Source organism: Pseudonaja textilis, chromosome 1 (genome assembly GCF_049901715.1).
Source record: "Pseudonaja textilis isolate UNSWEBS1 chromosome 1, rPseTex1.2, whole genome shotgun sequence".
Classification (NCBI taxonomy): domain Eukaryota; kingdom Metazoa; phylum Chordata; class Lepidosauria; order Squamata; family Elapidae; genus Pseudonaja; species Pseudonaja textilis.
Window position 1 is genome coordinate 230,964,320 of NC_141990.1, and position 25,479 is coordinate 230,989,798.

At 35.6% G+C, this 25,479-nt stretch overlaps 1 protein-coding gene across 2 annotated transcripts in view; it reads left to right on the top strand.

Moving 5' to 3' along the window:
- Positions 1 to 25,479, top strand: part of LRRC56 (leucine rich repeat containing 56) — a 52,691-nt gene that overhangs the window by 17,536 nt on the left and 9,676 nt on the right. For both annotated transcript variants that reach the window (XM_087920915.1, XM_087920916.1), the window contains 5 exons: positions 4,516 to 4,603; positions 7,633 to 7,693; positions 12,218 to 12,314; positions 13,731 to 13,928; positions 19,845 to 20,022. In XM_087920915.1, the coding sequence (XP_087777041.1) occupies positions 4,516 to 4,603; positions 7,633 to 7,693; positions 12,218 to 12,314; positions 13,731 to 13,928; positions 19,845 to 20,022 (622 nt within the window). The remainder of the gene's footprint in view (positions 1 to 4,515; positions 4,604 to 7,632; positions 7,694 to 12,217; positions 12,315 to 13,730; positions 13,929 to 19,844; positions 20,023 to 25,479) is intronic.

Consider the following 25,479-nt stretch of genomic DNA (forward strand, 5'->3'; position numbering starts at 1 on the left):
CAGTAACACAAAAGCAATTTAGAAATAAAGCTTAATGTTATCAAATTGATTGATTGTTGCTGAACACTGAAGTGAGAATGTTGGATGCTGGAAACAAGTTTTAACTGGAATGTAACACAGAGCTGGATCATGTTGGTTGATTTGAACCCAAATCATTAAGACCAATGCAGGGAGATTGCTGGCCTCTGGAACTAGATTTCATTTTAGGAGTTGTGGCATACTCTGAGTATGCTGACAATAGGATGCTCTCTAGGTAAAATATATTAGTCATGCTAGTGATCAAAAAGCATTATATACTTTTTCTGCTTCATTCTGAAAAAATTAGATGACAGCACTATCTGGACTTTCCCACACCCATTTGCCAATTCCAGGGATAAACTGAGATTGTATATACCGGTATTTATTTATTAATTTGTATGCTACCTTAATCATAAAGGGAACTCTAGGTATGTATTATGTACTAGAATTAAAACATAAGAATAAAACTGGAAATTAATAGCAAATTGGGGAAGAACAAAACAAACTAAACAACCGTTAGACACAAATGAGATTTGGAGAAAGCCAACAGTGCTAGATAGAAAGAATAAGTAGTAATCCCATAAATATTTGGATCTTAAGCTGAGAAGGGTTTTTTAGAGGTGATGATCAATATATTGTATTCATTTATTAAATGTATATGCTGCCCATCTCACCTAGAGGTGATTCTAGGAGACTTACAACCAAGTAAAAGCAACAAGATAAAACATTAAAATATTGAAATAATAAATATTAAAAATTGATTTAAAATGAATAAAGATGGCAAGGAAGGGAGCAAGATACACATGGAGTAGAGGTGGAATCTTCTTGCATCCCAAGCCCCATTGGTAACCAGTGCAGCTCACAAAGTAGAGGTGTTACATAGGCAAAATAAGTACAAGATGGTTATGTGCAGAGACTCTCCTGGCCACAGGGAGTCGAGCATCAAGGAAAACCCCGAATTATGCACCAGTTCCACATGGGGCACTACAACTCCAGTTTTCAATTATTTTCTATCCCGGGTGTGTTAATCCCTGAACATTCATGTTTTCTCCCTTGCTGGTTGGCCTTGGATGTCTTTTTATGGCTACTGCTAAAACAATAAAATTGCCTTACATAAGTGTCTATGATTTCTAATGCTGAGTGCATTTCTTAGTGTATAATACAAAACAAAATTTAAACTGGACAAGATGTTTGCCTGAGGAATAGCAAAAATAGAGACCTTAATCTTACAGATTGTCTTATTATTGCATTATCCGTGTAGCAGTAAAACATGTTTTCAGCAATTTCCAATGATTACCCATAGGCTCCAGAGCAGGAGTGTCAAACTCAGTTTAATTGGCAGCGGCATCAGGGTTGTGTTTGACCGGGGGGGGGGGTGAGGTGGCTGTGGCCAGTTTGATGTCACTCTTGTCGGAGGCACCTGTGGTAGCCCAAGCACTCTGCCAGCGAAAACGAGCTCCTGAGCTCTGTTTTCAGCTGCGACAGCTTCCTGCAACCCTCTGCCAGGGAAACAGGCCCTCCCGAGCTCTGTTTTCACTGGCAGAAGCACTGCGGGCCGATCCTTCACTCTTTCCAGGTCAGCCCCATGGCCCAGAACTAAGTACTCTGTGGGCCAGATCCAGCCCCTGGGCCTTGAGTTAGACACCCCTACTCTAGAGCAGTGGTCCCCAACCTTTTTTGTACCAGGGACCAGTTTCACGCAGAAACACTTTTTCAAGGATGGGGGGGGCGGGGGGGAGACACTTTTTCAAGGGGGGGAAGGAGTCCGAGTTTGGTGGTTTGCTTGCAGACGTTTCATTACCTGACTAGATAACATCTGATGTTGTTACCTAGTCGGGTAATAAGATGTCTGCCAGCAAACCACCAAGTTCAGGGAGCACCAATGCCTCCTCATTGCAACCCTGAGCGACAGATATTCTCTTCTATTGGGACATTTAAAACGGAGGGTTTCAGCTGCAGATTCAGGAACTGCGCCGGGCTGAGGAGCGCCTTCAAAACTGAGCACTGGGCGGCGGCGGCCCGCGGCTGTCTCCATGGCTCAGGACAAGTCCCAGCAGGATGGCTGAGAAGCCCCGCCTCTCAGCCCTGCCTCCCTCAGCCTCATCCCTCAGGTGTCTCCCTTCCTCCCTCAGCCTTATCTCTCAGGTGTCTGCCTCATTCCTCTCTTAGTCGCTCTCTCGCTCCTCCACCAGCCCAGGAAGAAACTGCTTCAAAGAAGCCAGCAGGGTGGCTTTTCCTGTTGGCGCAGCTCCTCCGAAGCGCCCGTTCACCCCCACCCCGCCACCCGTGGTTCAATCCAGTGCTCCGTTCTGCCTGCCTGCCTGCCTTCGTTTCTGGTTGTTTCGGAGCAGCTTCGGCTGAGTAAAAGAGGTGAATAGTTATTATTCTCATCCGAAGCTGCTCCGAAACAACCAGAAACGAAGGCAGGCAGACAGAATGGAGCACTGGATTGAACCGCTGGCGGCAGGGTGGGAGTGAACGGGCGCTTCGGAGGAGCTGCGCCGACAGGAAAAGCCACCCTGCTGGCTTCTTTGAAGCAGTTTCTTCCTGGGCTGGTGGAGGAGCGAGAGAGTGACTGAGAGAGGAACGAGGCGGAAGGAAACTGAAGCCACTGAGCCGGAGAGCAGGACGGGCTTTGGTTGATCCCTGATCCCAGCAGCATTCACCGAAGGCGAAGAAAGCCGCCATTTTTATTTTATTTTTATTTTCTTTGCGGCCCGGTACCAAATGATCCACGGACCAGTACCGGTCCGCGGCCCGGTGGTTGGGGACCCCTGCTCTAGAGGGTTGTTTTTATTTCAAGGCTTGACATTATAAAAACTGGCGTACACAACAATGCAAACGAGTTATTGACAGTAGGACTTACTTTTCAGGAAATATGCTTATTACGCTTTCAATGCAGATGTATAAAATAGTTTATTGGCTGCTGTATAGCATAGGAATGATTTGGAGAAGTAGATTACATATTTAGTTATGTAAATATTTGGACAGAGAATGTAAGAACGTTTCAAGCAATTGCTAGAAACTGACGTGTTTTCCAGGGGGAAAAAAGTCCTATGCAAATAAGCATGATACAAATTAACATATTCATCCCAGTATTCTTAATCTACATAACTGTTTAGTCTCTATTACTTAATATGAAGAAAAATATAAATCTAACATATATTATGAGATCTGAATGCGACAATTAAAGAAAATAAAATCATTGATGTGTGGAGAAAAAAAATATTTTCACCAGGATGTTGGAAATATTGAGCAGCAGGCAATATAATTACAATGCACTTATAATGTACACTTCTTTTTACAGCAACCACCTGGAAGATAAATATACAACTTGGAAACTTCCAAACTTTACTGAACTAGAAATTTTTATGGTTTACATATCTGGCTAGAAAATGAATTAGCAATTCAAAAATGCATATAACTTGAAAACTTTGCTGTAAGTTCTAACGCATTGGTCTGCAACCGATCAGGGTTGGTGGACCAGTGGGGGAGACGGGATGCTTCACTGCAAGTGGCAGGCACACATGCTTGAGTGCACAGCTCCATTTGTGCAATGGGTGGGCGCACATACTCGACCCTCATGCAAATGGAGTTTTACACATGAATGTGAGCGCTGCCATTCGCACAAGTGGAACTATGTGCACACTTACCCACTGCTTGCATGACCCAGTTTCAAACAGGTTACAGCCCAGTCAGTAGTGGGCTGCAGCCCAGGGGTTGCTAAAACCTTTGTTTTAGCATCTACTTGGAGTTAAAATATGAACATTTTTTTAAAAAAAGCTGTTACTAAACAGTTGTGAGGTTATTACATTCCAAGGATTCAGCAGTATGATTCGTATGTTTCATATATTTTATTTATCTGTTTCATATATGTTTTGCTGTTAGAATAAAGTGTATGTATATGTGGATAAATATTGAATGTTCTCTTCTCCATCCAAATTGCTTCAATATTATTTTTTCCCCTAGATATTCGTATTAGCAGTGATTATAATTAAAGAAGTAGCTTTATTTCTTTAGCAGAGTCATACAGTAAATAAATGTTATTGCCTGTTTTTAAGAACGTTTTCTCAAGTTTGAGCAAATCAAATTAAGCTTTCTCATTATTGGAGCTACCATGGAAAAGCATGTTTACAGGTAAAATTGTAGCATTTCCTTTGCCAGGTTTTTAATTGTAAATAATTTTGTACATGTTTTGTTACTAATTTTATTTTTAAATTCTCATATTACTAAGAAATATAGCCTTTACCCAAGCAGCATGACTATAGAGCAATTGGTTTCTTTAATAATATATTTGATATTATGTAGCCATATCTTCCTTCTTGTGTTATATTAAAAGTTAATGCAGGAATTAGAATTCAAAACTAATGTTTGACTTCCTACATTTTTTGTTTCAAGATAAATTTTAGGATGAGAGCTGTTTCTCGAAGTACTGTGATAGAGGACCCATAATATATATTTATACATATATATTTATCTTTTTGTTTATTATTGCAGAAAGCATTGACGGGTCTAGATGACCTGCGGCAAGTGAAGGCCCTTGAGATGCGTGTAAACACCAGAGAGAATAGTCTGGGAAATTTTGGTGAGAGAAAATTTTATTCTGTCTCAGATTATTCAGAAGCATATTAGGTGTGTTTGTCACCTTGAGTTATTACAATTATAATAATAACAAAGATAGGTTATGAATAAATTAAAAAACTAACATGTGAGAATCATAAATGAATCAATAGTTGCATTTAATGTTGCCTTTGGAAAATTCACTAAATTGATTTTATGTCTGAAGCTGTTGTGTTATCTGGGTTAAAAAAAAGCATAATGATAGAAAGTGAACTTGATAATTTATAGAAATGAAAAAAAGCAACACATCTATCAAGTAGGGAAAAATATTTGAAATTTGTTTTGTAAATTCATTGTTTTTTAAGAACAGGCCCAATGGAACATTTTTCTCTAGTACTGGTTGTCTCCTAGAAAGGGCTTATATAATCCTTTCATAAGTGCAAATACAATGACAATAATAAGAAAATGCTTGTAGAAAAGCACGATCCACTGCAGTTCTGCAGTTTGCAGATGATACAACAGTCATTGTCTCATTCAAGACAATGATGAGTCTGCATATAGAAACCCTGTGGTGCACCCAGAACAATCTGGAGCTGAACATGCTTAAAACTGTAGAGATGAGAATGGATTTTAGGAGGAGCTCTTCTATTTTACCACTTCCTGCTATATTCAACAGCACATTATTAACAGTAGAGTCCTTCAAGTTTCTGGATTCTATATTCTCCCAGGATTTGAAATGAACACCTAACATTAGAACTATCATTAAAAAGGCACAACAAAGAATGTTTTTCCTCCATCAACTTAGAAAGCTCAGACTGCCCCAGAAGCTGTTGATACAGTTCTGTAGAGGAATTGTTGTAGTTTGTATTTCTGTAACTGCCTGGTTTGATACAGCAACCAAACAGGACAGGTACAGACTTCAACAGATAGTTAGGACTGCAGAAAAAAATAATTGCAACCAGCCTGACTTCCATTGAGTGGTTCAGAAGGCAGGCTGAGAAAATATCTACAGACCCTCACTTCCTGGACATAAACTGTTTCAACTCCTCCCATTGGGATGCCCCTAATGGCACTGCATGCCAAAACAACAAAACACAGAGACAGTTTTTTTGCCTCATGCCATCACTCTACTAATTCCACAGTACTGTCTTATGTATATTTTACTCATGTAGTATGGCTGTATTACTATTAACCTTTTCATCTTTTCTTCTACCTTCTGTTATTGATATTATTATGATTATGATTATTATTCTGTTGTTTTGCATGTACACTGACAGCTGGAGACAAATTCCTTGTGTGTCTAATTGCATTTGGCGAAATAAAGTATTCTATAAGGACCATTGTGCTGTCAGTATAAACATAGCTAATGAACAAGTTTCTTTGGGTAGCGATCTACAAATTATGCTTCATGCTTACTTTCTTGTCTGAAAATAATATAGCCCATATCAAAGTATGTTATAGAAAAAAACCAGAAAGATATGAGTGGCAAGTGGCACATAAGGGGGTTGCAGTTTTCTTGAGAGAATACAACTTGAGGCACACAGAGATGACACTGAGGGAGAAATGGAAAGGAAAAGAAAGGAGGGAGTTGACTGTGTGAATTAGAAGAGCAAAATTAGAAGGATGATGACATTTCTGAAAAATCTATATTTTTAATTAAATGTTTACAGTCAGTTACTACATCTTTTCTGGAAATTCTGGAATATTCTATGGTAAAATGTTTAAAGATTCAGAGACTTTAAGCCAATGAACTAACTTAGTTGTGTACATCACACTTTGTGGAAAAAAGTACTTTTGTATTGGAAAACTTTGATCATGGGAGAGAGCATTTCTCAAATCCCAGGGAAAAAAATATTTTTTTAAAAAAAGTTAACTTTTTAACTTGTATTTCAACAACAATAATGCAGGATTAATATAATTCCCAGTTGCTACTTTTAGTGGATTTGGCATGGAATTACCATTAAAAGGAGGGTTATTAAACAATTGCAATGTTTAGAGAATACTAATGAAACTACTACTTATTATAAGCAGTAACCCTCAGATGTCTGTTCTCAACATGAGACTCAAAGAATGTGCTGGGACAATTAATTACAAGTCAGCATGGCAGTTAGCCAAGTTGCATGTTTAAGAACTATTATGTCCACCTTCCTTTTCTTTAAACAAACTAGCACAATAGCATTTATACCTACAGGTAGTCTTTGCTTAATGACTGGTCAGTTAACAACCATTACAATGGAGTTTTAAGCTATATTGAGCCATAGTGGTGTAGTGCTTGGAATGCATTACTGCAGGCTAACTCACTTCTCACTCCAGGAGTTCAACCCTGACCAGTTCAAGGTTGACTCAAGTCTTCCATCTTTCCAAGGTCAGTAAAATGAGGACCCAGTTCGTTGGGGGCAATATGCTGACTTTCTAAACCGCTTAGAGTGAGCTATAAAGTACTGTGAAGCGGTATATAAGCCTAAGTGCTATTGCTAAAAAAACTACTTTTGACCCCCGTCTTTGGAGTTATGACTGCCACAAACACCTCCCATGGTCATATGATCCATTTTGGGCAGTTGGTGGCTGACTCACATTTATGATCAGTTATGACCAGTATCCCCATATAAATACAATTTGTGACTTTTTTGTCATTTTCCAGCAGAATACAGCAAAAAAAACCCACTCATCTGATATGCTGGATTTGCCTAAAAACCACTTGGTTCACTTAGTGACCATTAAGTGTTGTTATCAGATGTCAATTGTTTAACAACCATGGTGATGTGCTTTACAACCATCCTAAAAAGAGTTGCAGAACAAGTTCAGTAATGGCAAAATGTTATATTTTATGTCAGTTACTATTGGCCTAAAATATAGTCAGACATAGAATGGATCATTTCTAGGCAACTTTGGTAAGAAATGTTTTTGTGAAAATATTAGACATCAGAAATCAGTCAAATGTCATGGTAAACAAATGTACAAACTGTGAAATTAAAATATTTGAAATTCGATGTTTGAGAGGAGTACAACACATATATATTTGCTTATATTTGTCTTTGTTTCCTGATCTTACAGGTTCTTACCTCCCTAATCTGAAACAACTAAAACTGAATGGAAGTATACTTACTTCTGTGAGGTAAGAAATAACAACTCAGAAAGTTAAGTCAGAAATAATATTCAAGTCTCTTACTACTTACAGCATTTCTTTCTATTTCAGAGAGATTGACTACACATTTTATCTTTTGTACATAAGAAAAACTTGATTAAGTCTGTTCTTGAACTATGCAAATGTATTATATTATGTACCTGGTTATATCCAGTCTACAAAATCATACATTATTATGCATAATTCTTGGACATTATAAATCAAATCACTCCTTCTATAGATTTAAAAGATATTAAGTCCTTTATTTTATTTTTTCCTGCAGATAATCTTGCAGTATGTTAAAACTTACATATACCTCTAGTGAAGTAAAATCCAGTCAATTCATTATTCCTAGGAAAGGTTAGATTTCTATACCTAGCTGGAGAAAGAATCCACTATAGTCATAATAAACTGTAGTTTATAAAGTAATATTCTTAATTTTCTTTCATTTGCAAAATTAGGTGTGCTTCAGAATTTGTAATGTTTATCCAATATTGCATAGACAGAAAGCAGCACAATCTGGAGAAATGGATTAATGGGATGAGATTGATAGTGAGGGAAGAGATTAAGGCCTTATCTACATTTGACCCATGCCCAAATAGGCTCAATATTTTGATCTCATATTGTCTCTGTTTAGTTACTTCTGAGCCAAGTTATTTCTGGTGAAGCTAATATTTAATGAGAAATGTATCACAAGTTTCTAGTAGAAGTGCTACAGCGTTGTGAAGCTTGCAAGGACATTATTTCCATTAATTCCTCAGTCTGTCTTTGGGATTTCTTTCCCTGCAGAGTTTAAGATTTATGTAACAATTTTTTCTTTGTTTTAATAAACTGAGCAGAGATGCGGCTCCTTGCTGATTTTACAGAAGTCTGTCCCATTATCAGTGCAGCCTCCTGTTGGTCATCTAAAGCAGGGGTCTTCAAACTTGATAGCTTTAAGACTTTTGGACTTCAATTCCCAGAATTCCTCCTCCAGTCATGTTAGCTCAGGAATTCTGGGAGTTGAAGTCCGCAAGTTTTAAACTTGCCAAATTTAAAGACCCTTGAGTTAAAGGATGCACTCCTTGCCTCTTGTGGCATTCTCTGCTTTAAGACATTAGTGATAGGATAACCACAGATGAGCCCAAAATTTGGATGTAGAAATATTGGGTTGCTTATACATTTGTAGATGACACAAAATTGAGTGGAATTGTTCATTTTCTAGAGCAATAGAAATAAAATTCAAAATGCTCTTGATAGGTTAGAGAAATGGATTCCAAAATAAAATGAAATTTAACAAAGGCAACGAATTATTCATTTAGAAATCAGATGTCAAATGCATAGAAATAGAATTAAGAACATTAGCTTTGTAGCAGTACTTGTGAAAAATATCTTGGAATAGTACGGGTAGTTGATTTCAAAATGAAAGCAATATTCAGCAATATTATGTGCTGCAAAAGTGCAAAATATAGTTTTAGACTATATTAACAGAAATTTAGCTTCTAAACCAAAGATAGTTAGGTTCTAAATTGAATACTGGGTCCAGTTCTGGATATCACATTTTAACAAAGATTCAGGCAAACTAATATAGGCTTGGAGAATGATAGTGTAAATGATTGGGGATATTACATACTATAAAGGGGAACTGGGGAAATTAGGAATATATAACTCTGAGTATAATAAAACCAAGAATGGATATGATAGTATTCCCCTTCAAATAAAAGATGTTATACAGAGAGAGGTCAGAACCCATTCTGTTTTTCCAGAGTTCAGCAATTGTTAAATGTTGGGATTCCAAATAAATGTTAGAAAGAGTTTTATGTTTTATAAAACACCCATGCTTTAGTTATGAATTCAGTAAAAGATTCCATTGTTTTGATACTGGTATGTAGTAGAAATGATGTATTGTCATTGCAACCAATTTCCTAAGGTAATCAACTTCTGTGTTCCAGATTTAGTACTCTGTGAATAGACATAAAAGTAAAGTCTGCCTAAAGTTGGGCTTGACTTCTGATGGCTAAGGGTGTATGTCTGTGTTATTTTCTTGGCAACAATATTGACATGGTTTTACAGTGCCTTCTTCTGAAAGTTCTTTCTGCTTCCCTGTGTAGACTACTACTCTGTAAACTAGTTTAAAAATACTTTCAGGCTACAAAAATAACTACGCAGGAAAGTATAATCCTAACTGTCCTGCACAGCTCTGCACTGTGCTTACTTACTTGGAGGTGAAATTCATTGAGATTTTTGCAAGTTTACATCTGCCTTTCATTGCTAGAGAAGTTGCTCATCTTAACTCATTTCTTGCTACGGGATTTTTTTTGTATTGGTGCTGGATGTTAACAATAATTCTAATTATATTGATACTTCCTAAAAGGCTAATGGTATTTTAAAAACTTTGGGAGTTTTTAATTCAGTACAAAATTTGATACAATATGCGTACACAAAGTATCATGTCAAATTTTAAAAATTTGATTGGAAAAAAATTTAAGGATTTGATACCGATTCCCAAGAAGATCAAGACCAAGCAAAATATTTAATACCACAGTTTACTAATTGTTTAAATATAGTTAATTTGTACAGCTACTCCCATTATAAATTATACATATCAAGCTGAGCCCTCCCATACTGTTAGACCATCTTGAGTTCTGCTCTTCTCAAGTTTCCAAAGTAATCTATACTTGCCTCAAATGGCTTGATCTGGAAAATAACTGAACTTGATGAGAATGACTTTTGCTTTACGATGTGCTAATCTTGGGGTCAACATGCCAGGGGAAGAAGTTCTCCTCCAAGAAACTCTTCCCGTCTATGAAGGAGTCAAAGTTCAAATATGGAATTTCAATAGTTTTCTGCAATTTTCTAATTTGTCAAAGCAATTTCCTGTTGTCTAGATTTAAATCTGTGCTGCCACTTTTTTCTTTCCATGAATGGGAAGCTTGTGTTTTGACATGTCATCTGGATTTTTGTTAGGTTTGTCCTAATCAAATAAGAAATTTGCCTCTAATGAGATTATTTCCCATTTTTTTCAAACAAGGATTTTACTGAATAATTATTGTTCTTTTCAACATGTCATTTCATACCCTTATATTGGTTTTCTCTTTTATTTCAAATCATTTCACCAATTCTGAGAAAGGATATGTGATACATTACAAATTGGATAGATTTTGTAATGTATGCATACTAGGACAATCTGCCCTGGCAAGCTTTCAATAATTCAGCCACAGTTGTTTTCAGAATGTAGTTCTAAATATAAGAAATATAAATATAAGAAAGTCTCACTGGTAATTCTGAGTCAAAATTCACTTCACTTGTAACATCTGTGATTGCAGTTTTTGTTGTTAATGGAAGCAATAAATATTAAGCATATAGAATATTAACTAATATTAAGTTTATATTTGAAAACACAGAATCATGACCAACAATCTTTTAACTGTGTTTTCATTTAAGTTTAATTTAATTTGAATTGCAAAAACCCCAACTGATGAGGGGATGATGTAACTAAAATAGAATTGTGCAACAGGAACTAGTAATGTATTATAACAATACGTATTATTATAGTATTCATTATACAGGTGAACCTCAACTTAAGATAATAATTGGGACTGAAATTTCCATCACTAAGCTATGTGGTCACATGACCACATCGCTTGGTGACCACAATCCTAGCCTTGCCATCTTTATGAATGCAGTTAGTTGTTAACCAAGGGCCCACCTCAATCCAAGCCATTCCAAGCTTGGTCTTTCTCAGCCCTGTGCTTCAATAAGGTAAGTGATTGCCTCCAACTCCCACCCCTATCTATCTAGGGCCCAAATTCTGATCACGTGAGTGCAGGGGTACGTTTGCAGGCACAGGTTGTAGTCCATTCATTTAGCCCCATCATAACTTTGCATGGTTGCTGTATGAGTGGTCATAAGTTGAAGACTACTTACAATGAATTTTTTTAAGATGAAAATTGGAATCCATGAACAGCTTAAACTTCTTTACCCCAAATTGATTATTGAAGGGCTAATGCCTCTTTTATCTTGTAATATTGAAATGTTCATTTGTTCCTTATTTCTTACATTTTACATAAATTGTCTGTTTGCCAGTGCCCTTTTATTTCTACATGGATATATATGTACAGTTGCATAATTGTCGTGATTAGTCAGTGTCAATGTTTAAGGTCAGCTGAACCCACTGCCAATGCATAGTTCAAACTAAGTAAAACTTTCCCGATAGGGACACTCCAGATGTTATATTTCCCAAACTAGGTAGCATCATCAACAACTAAGCTCAGAAAACACCAAAGACTCCTCATTTCAACCCTGAGATACAAATATTCTCCTTTATTAAAGCACTCCATTTTTTTAACCCTTTCTTTTTAGATCTCCAGATCATTTTTTTTAAAAAAGTATTCCAAGTTTTGTCCCAGCTGATAAAAACTGAAATGAGTTTTCTGTTTCTTTTTCTGATGTTAAACAACATATTTTCATTAACTTCTAAAGATGAAGCTAATCCTTTGATAGGTAATGGTGAATCCTGGCATTTGTTCTCTTAAGGGACCTTGGAACAGCTCTACCTCGTCTTCAAGTCCTATGGATGGCTCGCTGTGGGCTCTCCGATTTAGATGGGATCTCTTGCTGCTGCTCTTTGAAGGTAGGAGAGTCAAAGACTTAATACATTGTTTTGCTTGACTTGTTTACATAGTGCACAGCCCTGACTACTTTGAAGGAAATTGGATATCAAATCCATGTTAATTTACAATACTCCCCAGTTTAAGACCAAGTTCCATTCCCAAGGTCCATCCTTAACTGGAATTTGTGTGTTAAGCCAGAACACAATAATTGGATAATGTGGCATAAGTAGTATTGTGTAATAAACTCAAACCTTGTGTGTTTAAATTGAATTTTGCTACAATAGGCTCTGTTCTTTACTATGGGTCATCCTTATACGAGGGTATTCTTAACCGAGGGATTTGGTATACTTTTTTTAAACATTATTACCTTTTTTTAAACGTATACATGTAAGTAAAATCTGATTCATAAAATACTGCCTTGTCCAATGGCATTTCATTTTTTTTAAAGTATTATAAATGTCAGCTGGGAAGATGAAATAATGTCTCCAATGAAGACAATGGCAAACACTTCCTTATTGCTGCTAAGAAAACTACATGAATATATATGTAAAACCATAAGGAAAATAACATGGCCTGAAGATTTACCATAATTATCATTAAGGAGCCCTGGTGGCACAGTGGTTAGAATGAAGTATTGCAGGCAAACTCTGCCCATAGCCTGGAGTTTGATCTTGATGGGGTGCAAGGTTGACTCAGCCTTCCATGCTTATGAAGTCTATAAAATGAGGACCCAGATTGTTGGGGCAATGTGCTGACATTGTAAACTGATAAGGATGATGATGATGATGATGATGATGGTGATATCGATATCCATTAAGTCGAGTCATACCCTTGGCAATTCTATGAGCCCTAATAGAACCTAGAATTTGTTAATTCAGTAGCCAAGTCAAATAAACTGAAAGTGTAAAAAAAACCCTGTGGTTTATTCTATGAATCAAAAATTGCTTCAACTTGATCTCTCTTTCTAGAAGATGTATTTTAAAAACAGGCAACTTTACTCATGGTTTCTGGTTTATTATTAGACTGGATTATTATTATTATTATTATTATTATTATTATTATTATTATTATATTATTATACAAGAAATACAGTCTCATTTTCTTAATAACCAAAATTTTAAACCATGGTTTGTTTTTTATTTTCTAAATTTTGCAATACTAGGCACAGGCCATATTTCTTATTTTTCCTATTATTTACTGCATAATATTAAAGAATCATGGCAAATTGTAGATTTTATGTTTATTAGCCATATACTATATGCTACCAATAAAAACCTATGACAACAATCAAGCAAATGAAGTTCATGCTGCTTATCTATAAGAAAGTCTGTGTGACTTCCTTTTACTGTTAAGTCTTAATTGTTTATGACTTATTATTTTTATTTAATATATCATAATTTACCTTAATATTGAAAGAGTCCTTCAATTTTCTTTAGGAACTCTACATAGCCTACAACAATATTGGTGAACTAAGTCAGATTAGTCTGCTGGAGAACCTCGAAATTCTAGATTTAGAAGGAAACAACATTGAAGATCTTTGTCAGATTCAATACTTGCGGATCTGTACTAAGCTGACCAATCTTACAATAGAGGGAAATCTTATTTGCTTGAAGCCAAGCCCACAATCTTCAGAGGTGTGTATTAGTATGCCACATGTAATCTATATATCTTGTTGATTTATCTCAATGCAATCATGAATTAAAGCTGTGGTTTAATGTAGCAAAGTTATTGTGAATTTTGCCTTGGAGGAACTATTTCTCAATCTGGATGAATAGGTAAGTGGCATACTATAACTCTAATATGGAGAAGAAGACTTGTACTTCAAATCATTAATCTTGGGAGATCTCCAACACTTTATTCAGCCTTCTGAAGACAGAACAGTGTGCAGTATCAGCATAGTTGCTAGGAGAAATCAGTACAGGGCAGTACAGTATAGTAAAATCAGTACAGTTTGTGGTTGTTTGGTATGATTATATTTTGAAACAGCAAGGAGAGATATGTGTACTAAAAATTACCCTTTTAAAAACAATTTTCTTCATTTCTATTACTGAAGTTCTCTTGTGGCCTTGTAAATGACTTCTGGAATTCTCAAGAGTTTGCAATGCCATGAGTAGACTGCCATGCCTGAAGCAAAGCAGGATGTATTTTTGCATGCAGAGTACGTGATGCAATCAAGCAGAACAAACAAGTATAAAAAGATGATATAGAGTTTTGGTCGAGGGTTCTAATTTGAAGCTGGGTTGAGCTTATATCTTACATTCAGTGCAATCTTCCTAAATCACTTCACTATTCAATTTTTTCTGTATTAATCATTGCTCTTAAAAGCCAAATGGCAGTTATGGCCAGAATTCTTTTTCATCAATTTTAGTGGGTTTGCTAGATGTGCCTGACAATTGTCAATTCTTTTTAATATCCAGTTAGATTTATTAAAAAAGATGCTGTTTAGAAACTCAGAATTAAGGGTTTTTTTTACTCTTAAACTCCCTATAAAAATTAAAACAGTAGTAAAAAACAATAATAAACATGATAAACTTCAGCATATTTGTATAAAGCATATAACTGTAATATTATTTCACTTGAATAATGGTCCTAGTTAATTGCATGTTATTACCTTAACACCTCTAAATTGCCTGAGACTAAGGTATATTAGGATCTTCCATGTTAGCCTACTATCTTTTCAAATCAATAATACAAGGACCAATATTTTCGTGTGAATGTGCATGTGTGTGTGTGTCTTTATATAAGTGTGTTTCTGTATTTATGACTTTTGAACAACTTGCAAATAGATAAAAATTGTGCTTGACTGTTAGAATGAAATATCTTCCTTTATGAAAGCATTATGTTAAATGTACACACACACGCATCAGACATTATTGTTGCATTGCTTTGGGGGTTTTCTCCTTTTCTTTTTTGTTTGTTGTTGTTAAATAAAACTACTCCTTCCCTCATTCATTTATTTATTCATTATAAAATAAACAATCTGGGTTCATTTTCTATCTTTTTTATGTGTAACAAATACATGGCTCTTTTCAGCCAATTTAATATCTGGTTTATGAGTTCTTATTTTAGAAAGATTAGTAATTGTTTACAATTTTGAGTTGGGCTTTTATCCATTTTTATTGTTAGTATTTTTTTTCTTATCCTAGAAAACTTTATTCTTGAGCTGGTATCTTCCAAATGTTTGGAATTACAATTTCCACATAAGATCATAGAGTTGAAAGGTACCTTAGATGCCATCTAACCAACCCCTACTCAAAGCATGACTCATTAAAGCATTTTTGACGACTGGCTTGAAATCAGAAAAAGTTTTAGTTGAAATCATATGAAAATACTAGATGAGAGCAGGCATTTTAGGCATTGTAAAATTGAAGGAACCTCAAAGGTCTAGTCCAAGTAACTGCTAATTGAGGAAATCTGCTCCTCCACTGCCCTTACTCAACTTCTATTTGGACACTTCCAAAGAAAGGGAATCTGTCATCTTTTATTTATATTCCAATGTTTTAATCAAGATCGCTCTTTTAATTTGAAATATTTGTTTTATGTCCTATCTGAAACAGAAATACAGTGTACTTTGCTCAAGTAGTTAGATGTGATTCTCACGAAGAGAACTTGCTTCTATAGCTTCAGCCCCTTCAGGAGATCTGTCACTCTTTGGACATTCTCACCTTCACATATTTTACATGTACAGTTAGTCCCTCAGAAAGCTAGAAGTATCTTGATGAATGAATAAAGATCACCTTGACACTTCTGGCTTTTGCTGGAAAGCTGAATAGCAGCTGTAGGGACTAGAAACTACCAAAAACTACAAAAGAAAGAAAGTTTTGCATATTGATTTAAAATTTTATAGTGTCTTTTTAGCTTTTTAAGGTGGTAAAGTAGCTAATTAGTTTGAAAAAAAATAATTATAAACAAAATTAAAAACCAAAACAAATAATGCTGATCTTCTTATTCAGTATGAGCAATTAAAGAAGAAAATTTTGCAAAGGTGCTCTCCTTAGTACTCCAAATGCTCACTCTTAGTCTACGTCATGGTTGAAGCAGAACAGGGGAACTGGACTCTGTGTATTAGGTGGGCTCTTTTGTTAGGGATAAGAGAAGACAGGCAAATTTCCCTTTATTGCTGACTTTTTTTTTTAAACAGTTTTATTGATTTTCAAAGACAATACACAAACAAACAAAACATAAAACATAGAAGATCTTTTCTGAAAGTTGCTTGATCCTGGGTTACAACTCTTTGTACAGACACAAATTCAAATTCATATTCATCTTATATACCATTCCATATCTTATTACCACTTTCAATTTTCTATATAACTTCTCACCTCTTTTAACTTTCTTAATTTTATTTTATTTATCTCATCTCAGTTCAAATCATAATACTTATTATTCTTTGTCTGTTCTATTTCCAGCTATCCATTTATCTTTTCTCTTTAAACAAAGTTTCTCCTGTGCACTGATTGGAGTATGACGCCTTTAACTCTTTCCCCTAAATTTATAACACTTAATATAATACATGACTTCCATTGGGATTCTGTTTGGTACATTCTAGAATTACACACTATATTTTAAAAAAGGAAAAAATTATAAATGTATAATATAATTAAAACAACAATCCATACTAATTCAATTCTATCATTAGTATTAATATTCATTTAAATCTTTATGTTTTACCCATTACTTTTCAGATACGTATCATACTTCTATGAGAACACTTATACACTTTCCATAGTTAATTCCTCCCCACTTCACTTATATTTTATAAAACATTGGATAATTAAAATTTTCCTGTTCCTTCCTAATTCAATTCTCTCATTTATTTCATTTCATTTATTCTATTCACAATTTTATTCTCTAAAATTACTCAATGTTTCTTATAAAGAAAAAGGAAAAAAGGAAATTATAGGTATATGATGTAATTAAAACAGCTATTAATGCCAATACAGATCTAATCATTAATATTAATATTCATTTATATCTTAAAAACTTTACATGTTACTTTCCAATTAAATATCATATTTTTATGGGAACACTTACACTTTCCATAATTATTTCCCCCCCACATCACATATTTTAAATCATTATTTCATTAAGATGTTCCCATTTCTTCTACTTCAATTCTCTCATTTATTTCATTACCTTCTTTTTTCTCACAAAAATTTCACTAAATTACACTAAATATTTTATCCCATTTTTGATTACATGTTGCTTCCAATTTTCTAACATTATTTCTAAGTACAAATATAAGAATACAATCTAGTGTACCTTTACAGAATCCCTTTTTCAATTAAATTTACCCATTGTCTCTAAAAGAATTTTGTTTCTTTACATCTTGCTCCCCACCATTGAGGCTTCTCATCCCTTCCATTCTCCCTTGCTTATTCTTCTCCTTGCCCTTTTTACCCCCTTGTCTCTCCACCTCCCTTTTCTTCTTCTACTTTCCCCCTTTCTGTTGATTTCTAGCATTCTATCCACTTTTCCCCCTATTTTTCTCTTTTTGGGTTGTTTTTTCAAGTCTTAAAGTCCCCTTTTTCTTTTCCTCTTTCTCCTTTCCTTCCCCAAATAGAGTCACTTGTTCATCAAAGATGGCTTCTTCTTTATCCCAATCATCCTGTTGCGCAGTCAGTTTTTCATAAGTACAAACCGCCATTTCTAAGAATTGAAAAAGAGTGCCAAGAGAATCTTTCCCTTCTTGTTCTTCTTTTTTGTATTTTTTGTATTCAATTTTCAATTCATCCAGAAGTAATGCCATTGTAGAGAGAAAAAGTTTTTCCAAAACAACCACCGAAGTGCTTTTAATCAAAGGTAGTTCCCAAAAGTTCCAAGGTCACCAAACAATCCAAATAGGCTGTTTCTTTTAGCACTTTCTTCTTTCTTCCCTTTCTCTTTCTGGGGTTACTGTTTAGTCACAAAGTTCCAGTTAAAATATATCTTTTAGAAGTCTTTTAGAAGTCTTATTAATATTTAATAACTCTTTGAAGTTCTAGGCAATCTCCTCCTTACTTTCAAATTCTGCTCCAGTTTTTTTTCCTCTCTCTTCCCACCTACAGCAAAAAAGATTTTTTTTTTTGAGTATTCAGAAATCCTTATCCCTTTAGCATTTAATTACCTCCAATGAAGGTTTTCCGATTTCTCTTGCGGTTCTGTTCGCTGTCATGTTAGGAAGAAGAGTGAAAAAAAAAAGAAAAAACTTTCCCTTTTAAATTTCCATTCACCACTTGTAAGTCTCTGGGAACGATATATCTTGGGCAACTTTTAAAATCCGGGATAGTTTCGCTGTACTTTTCCCGGTCAGCAAAGAACACTTTTACTTCTTCACAACTCCTCCTGCACTTTCTTTTTCTGGCTGAGCGCTTCTATGTGGCGGCCATTACTGCCTTCGGAAAAGGGGGTTTTGCCGGCTAGGGAAGAGAGGTGCGATATCTCTCGACCCTGCCAGGTCCCCCCTGTCTTCGCCACCTTCTACGGAGGTGGCTAACCCTGAAGCCGGGTGGCTCAGGGCACTCGGGCAGCGAACACAGGCAGAAACTGCGCACAGTCGCGGATTCCTGTCTGCCCCGAAGCACTGCAGACCGGAACTCCTTTATTGCCGACTTTTGATATAAGAAAATGTTACAGGGGGAAACTTGTAAAAAGAAGCTCTCACACTTTAGATCAAGGATTGGTTTATTTTTTTAGATCAGGGAGAGGGATTATCTTTTTTTTATAGAATTGTGAGGGCTATCAAAAGGATTTTCTAGGAAGGACAGACAAAAAAAGATGACTGCAATTTACTTAATTAAGGCTTAACCATCTTTGAATTCATGTAATGGGTTTCATACCACAGTAACTAGAATCATTTCTTTTCATACAATTCACCACAGGTCATTAGACTGGTTTCATCTAATATTAGGGCCTAATACGGGATAATGATAATAGTCACTGAAGGGGCAATTGCATGGCTGTTTTGTTTGTTTATCAGTAAACTGTAGTTGTAGGTTAAGGTGATCTGCAGAGTCTCAAGATTAATCAGGCCCCTGTAGCAGCTAATTTGGCTTTTTTAAAGGTTTTTCTTGTGGCCATTGCCAGACAGTTGGGAAGCAGAAACCCAGACCAGTCTAGATGATAAATGACATAGACCTCTGGTAGCAGACACTATCTTATCTAAATGTGTTAATTGGAAGATAAAACAAATTTAACAGTAATATATTATGTGGTGAAAATGGGAAAAAAGAGGCAGTAGAAAAATCTGAGAGGAAAAGTAGATATTAAAAAGTTGACAAAAGTTTTACAGACAGTGTACCCCAAAAGCAATTTGTTTAATAGTTACCCAAATATTGATAATTAAATAAATGAATTGAAATTTATTTACATGGGATGCATGTTTAGTGTATCTGTAACTAAATAGTGCTTGGGTTTTATTTATTATGATCATAAAAAGTGCTAATCTTATAAGAAGTTTAGCTATTGTTACATTTATAGTTATTTTCCCATTTTACCTGTTTTTCTGATTGCTTCTTATAAACATGATCAAAATAACTGAAGGCATTCTTTTCTCTGGGGCTTTTTTCTAGGACCCAAATTACAATTACAGAGTTGAAGTGAAAAAACTCATCCCTCATTTAAAATGTTTGGATGAAATACCAGCAAATCAAACTGCTATTCCTTTTCCATGCAAAATGAATAAGGACTGGCTTATTGTCAAGGAATCAATCAAAGAAGGAGGTTTAATTGAGGAAGCTTCAGGTTCAGGTGTGCTAAATTTTTTAATAAGACTTTGTTTGATTACCAATAAGAGAAAAGAATATCTGTACATCCATACAAAACTGATTATCAATGCCAAGAATGGGATATGTTTACTTATTTGTCACAGCTATATGGCCACCCATCTCAACACAAAGTGACTATGGGTAGGTAGCATGCAATAAAATTTAGTATCATTTGGATGCATAAAGAATGGATCTCGAGTAAAGCTAAACATGGTAGCAGTAGAACTGTGCTTTTGAGTATTAAAATATAAATTATGCAAAAACAAGAAACAAAACACCAACATGTGTAATCTACAGATTCCCTGTTGGTTATGAATATCTCCAGGCCATTCTGTTATTTTATAAGAATCACCATTAATTTTTATATTTTTCAGGGGAAAATGCCAAAGTAGTATTGCACTTGGACCAGATTAGGTTTATGTTGCCGTTGAGCCATGTATCTCCTTGGGTGCTTTTCAGCTGGTATCTGTTTCTCAGCCTATCACATCTTATACAATTAATATTGTGTTAGGAGATATGCACGTATAAGCTACTTTGCACGTATAAGCTACTTTCAGAGAAAAGATGTGCTATAAATGCAGTACATTTGCATAAATTGAGCCCTGGGTGGCATGTTCCTAGACACAGACATAAGAATGACCATAAATAATTGAAAATAATACTTCCTAATTATATGTGAAATAAAATACAGGTAAAGATTCAAATATACCATATATAGTCACATATAAGCCCATTCTCATATAAGCCAACACTTCAATTTTTAAGCAAAATACTATGAAAAATGTGCCACTGCGGATAAGCTGATTCTAATTTTTCATAGTATTGTGGTTAAAAATTGAAGTGTTGATCTATCTGAGAGACTTATCCATAAGTATGCTGTATAGGAATTTTTAAAAAGTATTACCGTATATAATTATGGATAAGCCAATCCACAGATAAGCTGAACCTGACTTTTATTTTGCCATAAAATTTATAGTCTTATCTGTGAGTATATATAGTACTCTTGCTGTTACAAAATTGTTCCAGGGGCCTCTAAAGAGAAAAAGAAGTCATTGACATTTCTATAATTTCTAACTAATTATTTTCCCCCAAATTCATAGTAGGAATGTTCCTGTAGGACTGGAGTGTAACAGATCTGTTTTTTTATAGAATGATTAATACAGGTAGTCCTCATTAAGTGACCACAGTTGGGACCACAGTTAGGTGATTAAGTGAAGCAGTCACTAAGGGAAACCATGACTATGCTTATGATCTTATGTCAGCTTTCCTTTGCTCTACAGATCTGTAAAGGTCATAGATGCAAGGATTGGCCAACAAGTTATTTTTTCATCACTGTCATAACCGTGAATGGTCACTAAGTGAGGCAATCACTAAATGAAAAAATACTTGTATGAGCCTATGCCCCATATACCTCTTTTGCTTGAAAGCAGCCTCAGCCACCAGTCTCCTCAGGAACTGATCTTGTGTGCTGTGGTGAAATCTCACACATTTCAAAATGTGGCTTCCCATCAATCTGATTTCAATAATATCAACTTTTTTTTCTTTTCAATCTGCTCTTCTAAGATTGAAGATTCTTCAGTACAAGATTCTTCTTCCTCTGAAATCTGATGATTTCCTACTGGTACTGCCACCGCCACCTTGGCTGCTTATATTTGATTTTCTCTCAAACCAGCCATAAGCTGATGGGTAGCATATCTTTTAAATTCAACTACTCCTTGGATCTTAGCATCTTAAATCGGCTTTTTCATAAGCTGGTTAAGTCTAATAACTCACCCTTTATTTTCTGGGGCATCTTACTGGATAAACCATTTTATATTTTCCCAGTTGCATTTAGGACAGAATGCAAATTGTTTCAAGGGTTATATTTAATTAATTGCACTATCTGTCCTCATATGGATTAATGCTTGGAAATAACTATAACATTCTTGACGACTGCCTCATAACAAACACAGAGAATAAAGAAAACTGTCCTACTATATACTCATTAACCAAATAATTGTTCACCAGGATTGAAATCTCTACTGTCCTTTCAAGTGGAGGAGTGGAACTGATGGGAAGATACTGGATTCTTTTTCAATATGCTATTTTTTTCTTCAATATCCCCAAATTCATTTGTATACATTTTGCTAATTTGAGGCTGAAGATTGGGAGCAACAGACAGGCCAAGATTTCAGCATCTCTCAAACTGCTTTTCATTTCATAACTGTTCAGTTCAAGCTTGTTTTAAAAGACATGGGTCTGTTGCCACCATCCTTTCTTGTTGCTTAAGACCATTTTGAGGTGGTTTTTGACCTGTAACGGAATAGCTTAGAGCAGTAGCCTTTTAATGAGGACTGTTGTAACTCTTTAATTAAATTGCTTACAATGAATCCTGATCTTGTGCTATTCTTTTTGAGGAAAACGTTGTTGTTCTTTTATAATAAGTTCTGTAGCTCTTAAATTGTCTCTATCCCAGTTAGTCCTACTTGTTTTGTTTTGAACTTAAAAAAAAACACAGTCCCACCTGGAAAGCTTTGCAGAATGTTTTGAATTAGCTTCATTCTGGCAAAGCAAAACTGGATCAGCTTGAGGATCCATTGGGACAGAGTTCAAAATGTCCTGGGATGCTTTAGTTTTCCCCCTAAAGCCACAAAAGTGGGTGGGATAGCAATCCACACATAAGGCCAACCAATCTGTGGAATATTTGGTACTAGGGGATGTGTAGGCAAACATTTACTTTTTTCTTTTAATGACCCTGTAATCCCTTGCATCATCCCGACTCCACCCTGAGCTTTAAACAAACATAAAATGTGTATAAATCAGAGACAACTCTAATAGAACAAATAACTTTTTATTCTTACTGTGTTAGATGATGTATAGTGTATAGGACAAAATTTGTCAGTTAGCGGTTAATTAACATCTCCCATCTGCCTAGTTTCACTGGCACCAAGCAATAATTTCATTTCCCGTTTTCATCTATAGGGTTTCCTTAAATGCTTCCAAGCATTACTGGTGGATTGTGGCTATTGGTGGCTGCAAAAAGGTCCTAGGACTGTATGATTGCATGAATAGCATTGATTAATATTAAAACAGTAAGACCAAAGACACTATGCCAGCTGCAACTGCATTTTTGCCAGCAATGCAACCATTTAAATAAATGTACTAACAGCCCATTAGTAAAACATAACCAATGCTCTGCATACAAACAAGCAACCAGACACAGGCAATCTGTTTCTTAAACTCACCCTGTAGTATGTACATTAAAACCTTAGCAAACAAATACAGAATTTTATTTGCAAGCAGCCAGATACAGCCAGTAAGGCTATGAAAAGCATTTGATGAGTGCTTTGCAAAGCACAGTTGTTGAAACATTAAGTAGGCACATGTTCTAGAAGATGTGGGCATCTGTTTTTAAGACATTCACCAATGACCTTCGTCTGTGTTTATGTGCATAGCTGCTTTAATGACAGACTTAATGGAAGTATTGTCTGAACGCATAAAGAAATGAAGGGGCAGATAAGCAAGGGACCTTTGAAAAACCTCCACTAAACATTTTAGTACTCCCAGTATTTCATTCCCAAGTATCACCCAATCCAGTCAGAGGAAATAGTAGTTGCTATGTAGGTAAAGAAGGGCATTAAAACAATATGGCAAGACACAAGACAAAATCCAGTCAAGTTGCCTAGACTGCTACTTGAAAGATTTATTTGAAACAAAGCCCTTGAAACACATATGCTTATATTGTGTAGACTGTTTTGTAACCCACTGATCTTAAAATTCATGCTTTTTATTTTTGCTCTTCTGGTTTGAGTAACTCTAGGGAGGCAGCAGGGCTATGAAGCTATCTTTATTTTAGTTTATAAAATCAATACAGATAGGGCAATAGATACATTTGCCTCATGCAACAGCACCTTCTGTTATCCACAGAGTTTACATATGGCATGAAGACATTCCATACCTTACAGTTTGCTGAAGATATGTCCTCATAATGGAGTTTCCATCTCATACTCATAGGCAATCTGCCTACTGCTTAGGGAGGCTGAAGCTGATCCAAGATGTAAGGTGACATGGGTAGGAGTAGCTATCTGCTTGACTACCATTGTCCCAACAGGTGTAGGACTGACCCCTTTCATCCCATCTTTGACTGTAAGGCAGAGCAGAACCCTGGCTTCTGATACCACTGCCAGATTAATCACATCTGGATTCTTAGAGTGTTGGAAGACCTGAAATTCATTAGCCTATTGCCCTACTTAAGGCACATAAGTGAAAAATGTAACTGAATTATTTTCCCAATACGGCAATTGCTGTTCTTAGGAAAACTCTGGCTCTTCCTCTTTCTGGAAAGTTCCTTTAAAAAGTTCAGTCCTCCAGAGATTGGAACCTGATACAGATAGTGTTCAACATAGGCAGACACGTTTTCTCTTTTGTACTGAATAGGTATATCTTAATTTGATACCAGAATCAATAAAGTAATTTCTCAAACTCTGATTCTTCAACAGTATTTAGCAGCAACTGCATTTTGGCTGCACAAATCCAAATTACCCCTAGATTATAGCCAAGAGAGACAAAAAGCTCTTGACTTCGCTGTCATCAAATGGTTAATCAATTGGTTGAGAGGTTAGTCATTTTGGAAAAACTACGACACTATTTGTCATAAGCTAAACATCTCTTGCACAGATACACAAAAACTCCAACCTTGAAATCTGGCTCCAAGAATATTTAACAACCCACTTATATCTATACTGCACAAATGGAGGCAACCAGTTACCTTACAGTTAAGAAAGAACTCTTTGTTGCCATCTACTGGTTTGTAGGTTGATAAGTTAACAGTCCTTTTTACTGGGAGAACAGTAGCAAAATAGCTGAATGGATGAAAAAGCCAGATTTTACAACACAATCCTACTGTATGTACCCTAAGTGATTGGTGGCAGCGTTTCCTGTAGTAAGTAACATTCAAATTTCAGGCAAATAAAATGGCAAGTTATTGCCCTTATATAGTGCCTTGTGGAGAAGCAATACAGATAGTACAGCACAGTCCATATCCTGCACATTAAGGGAAACTGAGTGGGTGTGACTTATGCTGCCATGATTTCTCAGCTCAAGGACACAGGATGAAAGCATGGTAATGCAATTCAGGGATGAGCTCCGTATTTAGTATTTCAGGTATCGCATGTATATGTATACACATTTTTCTGTTTTCAAAATCCTTACATTGCAATGGTCTTTATGAACGATTGCACTTTCTGTAGCATTCTGACCTGATTAGTCACTGACTTGAGTGAATACATTTGCCCAAAGAATTGTGATTAATAAATGGCATAGTATTCCTGGAGTTAGCTTATGAAGTTTCTAATGTTTAGTGTAATCATGGATGAATCTGGGGTTTTTTTTGGTAACGGTACAGAAATATTACTTTAGTGGGAATATTTAATTTACACACATATCATTTGCATCCATTCTA